Genomic DNA, 15,431 nt, shown 5'->3' on the forward strand with positions numbered 1-15,431 from the left:
ATCTCCCCCATTTTGAGAACTTCCATAAAAGATTTTCCCATTGCCGGAAGTAAATGCTGAAAATAGGTCTCATCCTGCGCCTGAATGAAAACTTCTACCAACTTACTTTCTTTCATTGGAGGCTTTACCCTGGCGGCCTGTTCACGCCACCTTATCGCGTATTCCCTAAAACCTTCAATGTTATTTTTCTTCATGTTGACCAAGGATTTTTCGTCCGGAATTAGGTCGATGTTGTACTGAAAATGTTGAACAAATTCAGAAGCCAAATCATCCCAGCTGTTCCATTTATCGATATCTCGATCGATAAACCATTCTGAGGCCAGATCTGAAAGACTCTCGCCAAAGAAGGCCATGAGCAGTTCTTCCTTTCCTCCTGCAGCCCTCAACTGGTTGTAATAACGTCTCAAGTGGTCATTTATTTCAAGCGTACCTGCAGTTTATCAATAGTTATTGGGGATTTCAGTAATCCATCATCTTCTACAACTATAGTTAGATTTCTCATACGCCACTCAAAATGATGCACCACGTACAGAAAAGGGTAAAAACTTCCATCATATTTTCGTGAATTATACATGTTGTATAGCTAATAGCATGTACATTTGCTTCTACTTATGCAATGTATTTTTCATATGTGAACTACATTAAATACATGGATTCACATTTGGTTTGTATTTGACGTTTGTCAATAGCACTAATGACTACATGTGCCTATGAGAGGAAATCATTCAACAACCATCTTGAATCAATCACAGAGAAGCAATTTACGACTATATCAAGTAAGGTGAAAAAAGGTAGAAAAAGCTCATAATAAAAAAGGTAGAAAAAGCTCATAATAGGATTACCAACACAGTTAATTTTGAAAAATGTGTTTTGTGACTTTGTTGCATTATGTATTTGTTTTCTTTGGTTTAACTCAACACGATGAGTGCGTTTTCTACTTTTGTCTATCAGGGAATTCGTTATCAAATAAATAGATTGATATAATTCATATACAAAAGCCAATTGATGTTGTTGAATCAATATGCATGATCAAGAATTCAAGTTAGTTAATTCTGCAACATCTCTTTCAACAAATTTATGCTGATTGATGAAGAGTCTATGTATACCAATGTTTACTCCAAGAGATTTTCCCAATTCATGTTTGCAAGAGATTGGGATTCTCAGTCAGGTTTTGATATATCATATACAAAACAAAGGAGCTTATGTTAGTCCTGCACCTTGTGTTAGGATTTATGCTTTCTTAACAATATTGAAGACAATTTAGTTGAACCACAAGAAAGCATTAGTTTTTTTACATCACTACGATTTAGCACAATTTCTTATACATCTTATGCAGATCTTTTCTTTTGTCCAGAATAAAATTGGTGAATATTAACAAAGAACATGAATAGTAGGAATAGGCTCTAGAAGAAGTTTGTTGGATTATTGAAGTCAGGGAACTTTCTATGTTATGCGAGAGATTATCGCTTTAATTTTTTATATTTTAGGTGTTGTTTTTTTTTTAGTACACGGTATCATATTTTGCTCCTGTAATCATTTTTTCTCATCTTGTTCCTCTTTGTTGAGGAAGCATATTTTTAAAAGTTAAAGCTCGGAGGCATTCTAAGAAAATGACATGATACCTTAATCTGAAGATAACCAAATTGAAAATTCGAAAGAAATAAATATAGAGCATTTCATTTAGATTTTGCTTCCGACTTCTACTTGCTTTTCTATTTGAAGTTTCATCGTCATGCTTTTAGATGACTTGAAAATGAAAATGAAAAGCGAGTTAAGTAGTTTTGTTCGTGTTGGTATCCAGGTAATTTGAGTTTATAAAATAATTACTTCCTTCAATATTTTCTTGTGTGCCCTGTAATTTTTAAACTAAAATTTTCTTATATTAATTGTATGGTTCTTTTCCTACTTATTATTGCAGCAGAATAATAACATGGTTTTTCTATCACATGTCGTTAGTTAGGGAATGTTTAATTTTATATCTTTCTACTAGAAAAGTGAATTGAAATCAACTAACAAGGGCCAAGGACACAACAATTGTGTTGAACTTGTAGCGGTAGAAAAATTTTCTATTTAAGGTTTTTTGGTCTTGAAAATGAAGTGATCATATTTGAGATGAGAAATTACCATATGTTATAATATTATATTCATTGGTAATTTATTTTTATGGGCGTAAATTTATGATCAAATTGTACTAAATACAATCATGCAATACAGAGAACACATGATAATTTGTCAATATTTAGATCGATCACTATCAGGTCATTTTAATGAAATACAATTCGGACGACATTGTTAACATATGAAGCAGTTATTGTGCAATGTTGTCTATATTGGATTTGATATTGCATGCATCATTGAGTATCTTCTTTCTCTGTTCTGCAAATCCATATTAGTACAATGATATTGATTAGTTAATTCTCGTATTTAGCAATACAAAGATAATCTTAATTAATTTTCACCCATATATGATATTCAGAATCTTATATAAAAATATATAAATAACATAAATACCAACTCTTTTGGATGTAACTACACTCTCTCTCACTTGAATAGATGGTGAAAACCTTCTTTTACAATTTTTTTTGGTAACTAACATTTTATTAATCACCACTAGGAATTACATAACTGTAGCTGGTTTAAGACTCAACCTGCTACCGCTCAGTTTGTGATACAAGAGAGACCAAGAAGACAAGAAACATACACCAAAATAGTCCATAAGTTGAAGAACCGAGGACCCCTTTGGTGACCACTCTCGAATTCACTACCAACAACAAGAATACAAGATATAATGGTGTATTTGACACCAAAACAGCCAACCCAAACTACTGTAACAGCAAGAAGAAGGTGAAGAACACAATAAGATTTCAATCATAGAACGATTACAAGGTTACACAACAAGAACACTACCAATGGTTACAACAAAATAAAGATAGAAAGATAGACAATGGAGGTATAATCTTAAGAACCCAAGAGCATATGACATTCTTGGAACCTTAACACTATAAGCTACAATCACCTATCTCTTACAATTGACACAAGAGAGGAGTCCACCACCCAAGCACCAATGTATCAAGCAATGCAACACACAAGTGATTCCACACTTGTATATGGCCCTAGCTACAGTTTTGGGACTCTTTCTCTCTCTAAAGAAATATCATTAAGCAACTAAAGAAATAAACCCTATAATGTTCTATTTATACTACATTACAATAATAGACAAAATGACAAAAGGCCCTTTAGTGACTAGTCTTCAAAAATACTAAAAAGAGTCATGATCATGATCATACTTGTATCATCCTCTCCATCTTGAGGGGAATTTGATCACAAATTCACGAGCTCACCTCTTCTACAAAGGCACTTCACAATCTCCTTCTTGCGGTCACACATCTTCTACATACTCTTCATTTTGCACTTCGGCTTTTTTTACTCTCCATCTTGCGGTATGCCATCATTCTTAACCGCTTCCCCCCCCCCCCCTCCCCCCAGATAGTACAACCCCCCCCCCCCCCCCCCCTCTCAGGATTATAATCCTCCAATTTGGGCACTCACAAGCCTTGTTCCCCTACCCTTGACACTTGAAGCATTGAAACTCCTTGGGATTAGAAGTAGAATTCAATTTATCTTCATACCTTGGAGGATGTTTTTGGACAGCCTTGGTGGCCTCGGGTTGTGCAGCCATGAATGAATTTTCTTTAAGCTCCCTTTCAACCTCTAAAGTCGTGTGGAAGACGCCATCTATGGTGTCGAATTTGTGAAGCGTCATGCGAGTGGAGATGTCATTGTTTAACCCAACCTTCAAGCAGACAATGTCATGACTTACTTGCTCACCTCGGTGGTCAAGTTTCAACATCAATTGTTGAAATTCATCGTAGTAATCCATGACACTCTTGCTTCTTTGCCTCAAATTGTATAATTTGGCAAGGAGCTCATGCTTATAAGTCTCGGGCAAGTACCTTTGCCGCATAAAGTTCTTCAGTCGAAACCAAGGAGGAGGTTGTCCCCCAATCATCTCATTCCCAAACCGTTTAACATACTCCCACCATCTATTAGCATACCCTTCGAAGTGAGCTATAGCATAACAATTTTTCTTTTCTACAGTGAGATCATTAAGTTGGAAGATCTTGTCACAAGACGACTCCCATGCAAGGTAGGCTTCGGGATCACTCTCACCTTTGAAAATGGGAAGGCTCACTTTGATGGAATTGAGACCTATATCTCAGTTTGGGTGGCCATCTCTCACCTCTCAGCCTAACTCCCCATGTTTACCCCCCATTTTTTCTTCCCTCAAGTAAACATCATCATAACCATCATGTTGTCCTCCCCTACCATAGCCCTTAACATGGATAGGCTTATTTGGGTTAAGTGGACCTTATAGTGGCGGGATTGGATTTGGATAGTGAGGTCTTTGGTCAATTGGAGTTTGGATGGGAGGGCTCGAATTTGGTAGTGGTATTTGGGTTCCAAGCCCTTCTTGTTGGACTTGGTAGAGTGGAGGATGGCTTGGTCTATCTTGTTCTTGGCTTCGGGAGTAAATATTGGTTTTATTTATGGCAATTGATGGATATAACATTTGGTGCAAGGTCTCGGAAGTATTAGTTGGGGAAATGTTTTGAGGGGTTGAAGGTTGACTCCTTTGGCTTTCCACACGTTCTAATCTCCCATTCATTGATGCCATATCCGTATCTAATTTCTCAAGACCCACATTCAACCTAGCCACATCTCGGGACATAGTTTCAAGGTGAGACAAAATGAGATTGATGGCATTATTGTCCATTGTATGAGCATTTGAAGTCTCCGGTTCCATTGTGGTGGTATCAAAAATTAACCCTTCAAGTTATAGTCCAATCAAGACACTCAATCAGTCCACAACGTCACACACAACAATACAATACAAATCCTACAAAACAAAACACACGTGAATTCAAAACAACCTCCCACAATGAGATCCCACCTTCAAGTTTCTTCAAACTCAAGCTCAACAATGGTGGATGACTCAAATAACCTCCAATTTCGCTCAAATTCGAACCCTATACCCCTATAATGTTAGAGAACACAAATCTAACACTAAAAACACAAGGAAAACACAAAATCAAAAACTCAAAATTTGATCTAGGGTCAAAAACGGATTTATGATTTTTTGGGAGATTTTCAATTTTAACACTTTTTTTTTGTTGGGATTTTTAATTTCTAGGCTCTAATAGTGTTAGGGAATAAGGATCTAACACTAGAAACAAAAAGCACTCAAAAATCAAGTTTTTTGAAAACCCCTAAAAACGTGAACAGTAACTTTTTTTACTTTTTTTTTACTTTTTTTTATTTTCAAGATAACAATCTCAAGATTGATTTTGTTGGAACAAAATCAAATCTTTCTTCGATACCAAATGATATAAGAGATACCAAGAAGACATGAAACATACACCAAAATAGTCCACAAGTTTGAAGAACCGAGAACCTCTTTGGTGACCACTCTCGGATTCACTACTAACAACAAGAATACAAGATATAATGGTGTATGTCACCAAAACAGCCAACCCAAACTAATGTAACAACAAAAAAAAAAAGGTGAACAATACAATAGATTTCAATCATAGAACGATTACAAGGTTACACAACAAGAACACTACCAATGGTTACAACAAAATAAAGATAGAAAGATAGACAAATAGAGGTATAATCTTAAGAACCCAAGAACATATGACATTCTTGGACCCTTAACACTACAAGCTACAATCACCTATCTCTTACAATTGACACAAGAGAGGCGTCCACCACCCAAGCATCCATGTATCAAGCAATGCAACACACAAATGATTCCACACTTATATATGGCCCTAGCGACGGTTTTGGGACTCTCTCTCTCTCTAAAGAAATATCATTAAACAACTAAAGCAAAAAATCCTATAATGTTTTATTTATACTACATTACAATAATAGACAAAATAACAAAAGGATCGTTTAGTGACTAGTCTTCAAAAATACTAAAAAGTGTCATGATCATGATCGTACTTGTATCAGTTTGCCAATTCACCATTACCTACGAGCATACTACGTATCTATCAACTACTACTTTTAATCTAGGTGGTGCTCGTATACAACATAAATATATTATTTTTCTAGTTACTTCCTCCATATTTCTCCTCTTTCCTCAAACACTCACTGATTGTGTTCCAGCCGCGTGCAGCATATGAATTCCATATATGCCATTTTGAATAGAAAATCTTTGCTTGTTTTCCTTTTTGCCTGTCAAGTGATCCATTCTAGTTGCCTCTCCCAGGATATCAAATTTGGGTCTGTTACCTGCAGCCACGTTAGAATGTTGGTCCAGGTAATTTTGACGCTGCTATATATGGTGATTTGTTTCATTTTTTTGCTGATAGAATACACACTTTGAATCTACTTCAATGCTTCATCTAGTTAATTTATCCTTGGTTAGCAGCCTTCCTTGTAGATGTGGCCATAAAGTAAAAATGCCTTTTGGTCTAGCATAGTTACAAACCATCATCCCCATAAGCTTTTGCTTTAATTGAAGTCTTCCTGCATGCGATAGATGTTTTGTTGTCCAAGAAGAAGTTCTTGCTAGGATTTTGTCTATCAACGAGCTCCACTACACTATGGACAACTTCTTAGTGGACAAAGGAACTCCAAGGTATTTAAATAGTAGCTCACCTCTGAAATAGCCTAAGAGTTGCAAGATCTATCCTTCTTGTTGTTGAGTCATGTCGCGCCCCATTTTCCTTACGGAAAGTGAGATTCAACATGACGTCTCTTTTTTGGGATTGTTTTGAAGGGAGGATGTGAAGAGTCGTCATCTACCAAATTAAGATGCATTAGGTCACCGATCAAGGCTAACTACGAACCTATTTTGTTATTTTAATCTTAGTTCATAAGAAATAAGAGTAAGGGTTCAAATTACCTCGAAAGAAAAGTGTTAGGCACCTTTTGAGGTCCACAAAGGTGGTTCCCGACCGAATTCATATTTTACATGGGGATTCTATGTGATCAAGTAAAGGTTTTTTGTTTTATTTCAACTTAAACTAAACTAAGTGATAAAATAATAAATAAGCAAACACATGCTATCAACTAGGTGGTGATAAAAAAGAGACAACAAATAAGGTAAACTAGAGAAGCAAGAAGGAACAACAATTTACAACAAAATGCTTATATTAAATTAAGAAACATAAACTATCCTTTGAATAAAGTTGTTTGAGAAAAATGTTTGTCGCTTTTATATGAAAGATGACACGATATTACTAATCGTGCTCTTTTACCTTAGCAACAATTTTGATTAGAGGTCGGTCTCAAGTAAAAATAATAATAATATAACTTCCGAAGACAAGTGAAAATTTGAGTATTGAAATATGAACACAAAAATATTTACACATGTACAGATGCACATAATCATCAAGTTTTTAAAATGTTGGTGAGTGATACTTTCAGGAGCGCAACAGCTTAATTTAAAACATAGGAATTAGACCTCTTAATTTCTTTTTACTTTCCCACTAACTATAGGTTAGGAGATAGTATTCACGTAAGTAATAATTTAAGAAACACATTGCCCAATTCAATTTGCAAAAAGAGAATTAAGCATCATTTTTGATAAAATATTAACAATTACTGTTGTGTTTTAAAAATATTTGCATAAACATAGTAGGAAAATTAGTTAATGTGCTAAAAAAAAAAAGATGTTATTTGAATATTTAAAATGTGATTAAAAATTCTAAAATGTAATGTGTCAAAACTTTGTAAACATGCCAAAGTAAATAAATATGATGCAAGCTACGTTGACATATTCAAATGTAATTTGAGGAGGCAAAAGTTAATTGACTCCTACAAGGATGATTTCTAGGTGACTGAAATAAGTCCTACATTAGATTTGCTTAAACAACCACTTAATTAACGAATCCTAAGTTTGATTGAAATAAGTCCTACATTAGATTTGCTTAAACAACCACTTAATTAACGAATCCTAAGTTTGTTTGTCTAGGTAATTTATGTAACACATAAAACATATAAAACCCCACCCCAAGCAGTCGTCATAGAGTTTATACAATAATTATTGCAAACTAAAAAAAATAAATGAATTTAAAAGACGGGCCAAGTGGGATAGTCCTTAAACCAATTCCTTGGTAGCTCTTCAGGTTTCCGAAATCATTTTCTTTCTCATCCAACCTGCTAACATAAGACAACAAACAAAACCAACCCAAAAATACAAAAGTAACTTTGGTAGCCCGTAACCAACTATTGGCGCTGTCGAGATCCTAGGGATCTCAAGGATCCCAGGCAAGCTCACGCCAATAGAGTTATGAGATGCACGAAGATTATTTCGTATTCACATAGAAAAACACTCACTCACGAATGAGGAAGAAAACATATCACATCAACAAAAGCAAATACTTGAACACAAATCATAAATGTAATAGAATATAGAAGTCGGTGAGTTTTCGTATAGGGGTAGGAGAGGATGATAAGAGATATCCTAATACAAATGAAGAGTGGCCCTTATATAGTGGGCACCGGAAAGAGTTAAAAAGGAAAAAAAAATATGTGATAATCAATCAGTAGCACAAAACGGAAAACATAATATTAAATCAGAAAAATCAATCAATTAAGGGGAGAAAAATATTCTAAATTACCATAAAAAAAAGAAAATTAGCCAATCACAAAGGAGGGAAAAATATTCACAGACACACAATAGTATTACTCAATACAAAGTCAAGCTGAAAATCATAAAATTCGGGCAGAGTATCATCCGAATTTTATATTATCATGTATAAAAATACGATAAAGAAATATAATCAGGCATGTATATCAATCCACTTTTATTGAACAAGGTTACCATAATTAGACAGGTTGCATGTCCTAATTTCAAGGAAATCATCAGTAAACAACCGATCACCCAGAAATCATCAGTAAACAACCGATCACCCAATCTGAGTTTCACCAAAAATACATAGACAATCAGTACTCACTCGAAAATTAAGATCAAATAAAGGATTGTAAAATTTGGGCATTTTGACCTATGTGAATTAGGACGTATAGAAACTCATACGATTAAAGGAATTATGTCAAAAATCCACAACCATGCTTCACGAATTTTAATCTAAAATAAGGCAGAGCACACAAAGTTTGAAGAATGAGAAAATAGTAGAATTCAAACCATACGAATAGTCAAACCCGGAAATACTCGTTTATTTCGTCATACATCTTCAAACTTTTGACATCTCGCGGCGGTTGGTGGCGGCTGGAGACGGGGATGATAGTTGCTGTTGGCTCGCTGGAGAGAGAGGGACAGCAGCGGTTTTGGAGTTGCCGCTTGTGGAACTCCCGTCGGCCAGTGGTAGCGGTTGATGGACGCTTGCCGAAGAGAAGAGAGAAAAGGATGGAGCGACAACATGACTGGTTGAGGAGATGTAGGAAAGGGATCGAAGGCCGCTGGTGGATCGTTGGCTACTGCTGGTTGGACGGCTGCCGGCAGAGTGGTGGTCGGTGCTGATTTTTGAAAGGGGAGAGAGGAGAAAGGAAGAGAGAGAGAGAGAGAGAGAGAGAGAGAGAGAGAGAGAGAGAAAAGGCTAGAGGGAGAGAGCTGGTGTGCGGCTCTTTCTTGTGAAAAATGAAAACTAGGGTTTGGTGTTTTGAATTTAAAAGGAAAGAATGGGTTCAGTTTTGATTAACGGTTGTGATCAAAATTATTTAAAAGAGGGTCAGTAATTGAATTTTAGCTTAGGGTTAAGAATTGAATCAATTTTGACTATAATTGTAATAAATTGAATAAAACTTGGCTAAAATTACGATAAAAAATTGAGTCACTAGATAAACTGATTTAGATTGTTATTTAAATAATAGTAGTAATAATAATAATACTAATAATAATAATAATAATAATAAGTATTGATAATAATAAATAATAATAATAATAGACAATGCATTTGTAAATTGTGAGCGTACAAAAAATTATGTAAAATGTCGTATTTGAATTAATAAATTGTAAAAATGTTATTAAAATTAATAAGATAATTTGTGCATATTTTAAATCATCAATGTGACACGTCAAATATCTGTTCGATACAAGAATAATGTGTAAAAAATAATAATATTTAAAATTAAATAATTTTAATAAAATAGCAGCCTAAAAGGAGTATCGGGAGGTCAAAATTGGGTGTCAAAAGTTGCCCCTTCGTTGCTTAAGAATGATAAAAAAATTGTCAAGTAACGAAAGTTAACGTAGTAGCCAATTTTGTCCAACCGAGGAAAATTCATGGGAATTAAAGCAACAGGAGGTGGTTAAAAATAGTGTGGCCGAGACTTCGATTTTAAGTCGCTTGCATATCTCTAGTTTTACGAGAATCAGGCCGTTTGTAGTTCTAGATTTAGGAATGAACAATATTTCTAAAGAACGTTGATGATAAAGGTAGGGGCATTATCAATGATATCGTGGGTTGTTGTGATTAGAGTGAATAGTATTGAACAGTGACGTAAGGAGAAGTGTGGAAATGAGATGTAGGATTTGAATAATGATAGCTTGAATGGACTAGGTTGGAAAGGTTTTGAATTGTCGAACGTGAATACGATAAGCACTTGAATAATGTAAGGTTTCAAGAACCGAATATTGTTTAAGGTTCTATAGGAACCCAATATTATGGAATAAGGTTCTACAGAAACCCAACATTGTTAAATAAGGTTCTACAGGAACCCAACATTGTGGAATAATGTTCTACAGAAACCCATCATTGTTGAATAAGGTTCTATAGAAACCCAACATTGTTGAATAAGGTTCTACAGGAACCCAAGATTGTTTAATAAAGGTTCTATAAGAACCCAAGATTGTTTGATAAGGTTCTACAGGAACCCAATATTGTGGAATAAGATTCTACAGAAACCCAACATTATGGAATAAGGTTCTACAGAAATCCAAGCTTGTTTGATAAGGTTATACAGGAACTCGAGATAATTGAATAAGGTTCTACAGGAACCCAAGATTGTTTAATAAGGTTCTACAGGAACCCAAACTATTGAATAAGGTACTACAGGAATCCAAGATTGTAATTAAGGTTCGACATGAACCCAATATTTTGATTAAGGTTCTACAGGAATCCAAGATTGTAATTAAGGTTCGACATGAACCCAATATTTTGATTAAGGTTCTACAGGAACCCAATATTGTTGAATAAGGTTCTACACGAACCCAATATTGTGATTAAGGTTCTACAGGAACCCAATATTATTGATTAAGGTTCTACAAAAACCCAAGATTATTTGATAAGGTTCTACAGGAACTCAATATTTTTAATAATATAATATCAGATTAAATATCGTCAAAGTTAAAAGATAGAATAACTTAGCTCATTTTTCTTATTGGGGATGTAATCCTGGCCTCTTTGATGATATCACAACATCGCTGTTGGATTTGGTACCTGTTGTCTGCACTCAAAGAAAAATCGTTAGTCGAAAAGAAATATTGATTCGTACCTTGCTCGATTTGACTCCGTGGTTGTTGTTTCTGTTCATGGACCATTGGGACGTGTACTTCATCATAGTAAAATTTTTTAGAAATTTTAAAATATTTCTGCCCCAGTTTAGAATGAAAGGCACTTTTTGCACGTCATTGGGAATTGATATATTGTTTACTCCTAAAATTTTTAAGGTTTTCTTGAAACTTCAAAAAATTCTGCCCCAGTTTTTATCTTTGGAGTCTTATATTCCTGTACCACTCAAAGAAAGCATTAGTCCAAGAGAAATGGTTGTCCTACATTTGAACATTGTGACCTCAATTTTAATATGTCTTTATATGCTTAAGGGTTTGGTTTATCAGCCTGATATTTTTTTTGAAGTGTTTGGAAGAGAGGGAAGATGAAAGGTTTTATTAGATTATGACCGGACCTAGAGTGGGCTGCCTATGTATCCAAATGGAAGTCAGGTCAAACGTAGTTCGTGAGTACAAAGAAATGTAGAGAAAACAAGAAAATATTATTGGCCATAAGACAGATCAAAGGAGAATGGTGAAAAATAAGAAATGTTTGCACGTCAACTCATTTGGTGTGCTTTACGCTTCTTTCATGAAAGTCTTGAAAATACTTTTTTCGAATCACCATGAACAAAGATGTCACCCGTAGTGACAAGATCAATGCTTATTGGGTCTCGCTGCACTTTTATCCTTTTTGTTTCAATCATATTCTGAATCCTGTACCTTAGTGTAGAGCATTCTTCAGTATCATAACCTTGAATATTCGAGTGATAAGCACCATTTTTAGATGGATCAAAATTCAGGGGTGGATGTACAGGAATCCATCCTCTCTTTGGTTCCACGATACCCTGGGCCCTTAATTTTTTAAATATGTTCGCCAAGAGCTCAGTCAAGGGAGTAAAAGCTTAAGACTTTACTCTCTCTGTTTGATGGGAAGAATTGTGTACTGGATAAGGTCCCTTGTTGAAAGTTGGGTTGTGTTCGAAAAGCCTCATTTTGAGAACCTTGCTGATAGAGTAGGGTTGGATCTAAAAAACCTTATTTTGAGAATCTTGTGAGTCATAAGGTTCAATATGCATCCCACGAGAATAAAAAATGGCATGAATCCCTTCATTATTCGGGTAGCCTTATGTATGAGGTATGGAGGGTAATGAATCCTCTTCTCCAACCTCGGATGGACTCTTTGGTGTTTGAAATGTGGCTAACTTTGTAGAAATATCAATAATTCTCCCCGCTCGAATTTCATATTTTAATTTCTTTCCAATCGAAATTAGACTCTCGAAACTGTGGCCGATTAGGAAGAACATTTTTTGAAAGTAGATTTCATCTAGATATTTGAGGAACATTTGGACCAACTCCCCTTCAGGTATGGAAGGACGTATCTTAGAAGCTTCTAATTGCCACCGTATTGCATATTTCTCAAAAGACTCATGGTCTATTCTTTTTACCTCAAGTAAATCCCGCATTATTGGACTAGCGTTGATGTTAAACTCATATTGCCTTACAAGATCTTAAGCCAATGCTTCCCAATTATTCCATTTGTCGAAGTCTTGTTAGGCAAACCATGTGAGTGTCATTCCTGATAGACTTTGAACAAATAATCTCATTAGAAGAGCCTCATTATGTCCTATGCCAACTAGTTTTCCATAGTAGTCCGTTAGATGTATGAATGGATCTCCACGCCCATCAAACATGTTAAAATTTATAACTATGTATCCTGGAGATAACTCGACTTTTGAAAGTAGACATAATTTCTCATATCTCAAGTCGTAATACCTTTAGAACGTAGTTTCTCGTCCAGTATTTTCTCTAGGTTATAAAGCCTTTGACGACGTGCATCAGAATCAACTCTCTCATAGGCAGAAGGAAATTATTGAGAGGGTGTGTGTGTAAGGGGAGGATAAGGAGGCACAATGTTTTGTCCTGGGAGAGAGGAAAGAGGGCAAGAGTCTTTTCGGATATTGAACACATTTGTCATATTGCGGATTTAATTAAGATCGATGTTCAAGTGCTAGACAACCTTTAAACAAAATAAACAAGGCTAAATTAAAGTCACAATATAGCACATACAAGTTCAAAACATAATAAATGTAAAACAAAGTCAATCTAGGATGAAGGCTAGGGCTTAATAATTGTTCTAGGCGTAAAGATTTGAGCTCCTAACGCACGAAACAGGATAGTGATAAAACATGATGTCAAATTTGCAATTACAATTGTAAAGAAGATGAAAATATAGGGAATGAACAAGGTCGACTTTTGTTGAACATCAGATTTATTGATTCACAGTATATTGTTGATTCATCTAACTCCATACAGAAAAATAATAAAGCAGGGAAAAAAAGGTTTTATTATGGTGAGACTGAACTCATTAAATGAACGCCTACGTATCCATAAGGAAATCAGGTCAATCGTAGTTCAAATTACATAAGTAAAGGAAACATGAAAGAAAATTGCAAATTGTGAAAATTGAAGGAATTTCAAATGTTGGAGAGCCTGGAGCAGAGAATCAACATGACATCCTCTTTACCATTGTCAACAAGTGCAAGTCAAGCTTAGAAAATCAATCCTCAATGAAATTTGACCCCGTCACGTTTATCACTTTGGCTTCAATCAACTTTTGGATCATGTTCTTCAAGGCAAAGCACGCCTTAGTAGGATGTCCTCTTATCCTAGAGTGATAGGAGAAAATCTGATCAGGACGATACGGTCGAGACTTAGAATCATAAGGTACGACAGCAATAGGTGTGAGGTAGCCCGCCTTCTTGAGTCATTCATACAACTGTTCTATGGGTTTATTTAGAGGAGTGTACTGTTTTGGTGGATCTTTATGAAGCTTATGTTGAGGTTTGGTGGATTGGTCGGATTATTGGTTTGATAGGTACCAAACAGTCTGTGAAAGAGGTTTTGTGAAGGATTAGGGGTAATAGGCTTAGACATAATTGGATGTTAGAATAATATCTGGAGCTTGGTACCATATCAGTTGAGGTTGAGGTAAGCTTACTTCAGGCTTTGAAGGTTTTGATATCTCATCAATGATCGTCTTTCCCCTATCCAAATTGGTCTCGACTGTGAGCTTTCTCTTAAGCTTATTATTGAACCGCCTAATAAAGTCATTTACTAAATTATCCCAAGAGGCCCACTTGCTGGTGTCCTTCTCTGCATACCACATCAATGCAGGACCAGTAAGTGAACAAACAAAGAGTTTTTTTTTTACACTATCACTTTGCCCTATGATCGCTAGTTCGCTAAGGTAGGCCTTCAAGTGGGAATTAGGGTTTCAAAATCCATCATACAATGAAAATTTTAAATCCTCAATTTTGTCATTGTCTTATTCCTTAGCTTTGGGAAACTTATTCATCTCAGGCTATTGAGATGACCCTGTCTTATGATTAGGAATTTGTCTTTCTATTTATTTCTCTTTGCCCATAGTTGTCAATCCATTGAGTGTTTTTTGTAGTGCAACTGAATACTGACTTGAAGACGCTTGCACCTCATGATCAGACGTGGGTGAGATCATCAATATAGGAGGCGACATGGTGTAGGTAGGAGCAATGAAGTCGGCTTCAGATAATGGCTCTGGAAAATCTGGGGGTATCTCAGCTGAACCTCAGAGATCAGTCGTTATTCCCCTAATTCTCTCTATTCTTTCTTCCATCCTTTGGATGCTCGAAATAACTTTGTTATGAAGCCGCCCCAAATTTTCATGCTCATCGTTGCTATTGACAAGATTGATAAACATTTCTTGACTGGCCATTTTTTATGTTCAACTTTAGTCAATCTTAGAAAAAAGGAATTATAATTAGAAACAAAGAGTACGCACGAGAGTCTAGAATGAATATTCTACTTATTTTAAAATAATGAGTTATGCTCATTCAGAGTGGATAGATGTTATAAGAGCTCTATATAACCTAAAGGTTATGAAAGCTGGAGTACTACATGAGTACGATAGTATCAAAAGGATCATGTGGGA

At 35.4% G+C, this 15,431-nt stretch overlaps 1 protein-coding gene across 1 annotated transcript; it reads right to left on the reverse strand.

Annotated features, from left to right (window-relative positions):
- Nucleotides 1–7,935: 7,935 nt before the first annotated feature.
- On the reverse strand, nt 7,936–14,996 carry LOC107873241. Its single transcript, XM_047414419.1, has 4 exons — nt 14,936–14,996; nt 14,434–14,617; nt 9,203–9,617; nt 7,936–8,169 (listed from the first exon to the last, which is right to left on the reverse strand). The coding sequence occupies exons 1-4, from the start codon at nt 14,994–14,996 to the stop codon at nt 8,161–8,163; spliced, it is 669 nt and encodes a 222-aa protein (XP_047270375.1). The 3' UTR covers nt 7,936–8,160.
- Between the last annotated feature and the right edge of the window lie 435 nt (nt 14,997–15,431).

This window comes from Capsicum annuum, chromosome 6, assembly GCF_002878395.1.
Source record: "Capsicum annuum cultivar UCD-10X-F1 chromosome 6, UCD10Xv1.1, whole genome shotgun sequence".
In the NCBI taxonomy this organism is placed as follows: domain Eukaryota; kingdom Viridiplantae; phylum Streptophyta; class Magnoliopsida; order Solanales; family Solanaceae; genus Capsicum; species Capsicum annuum.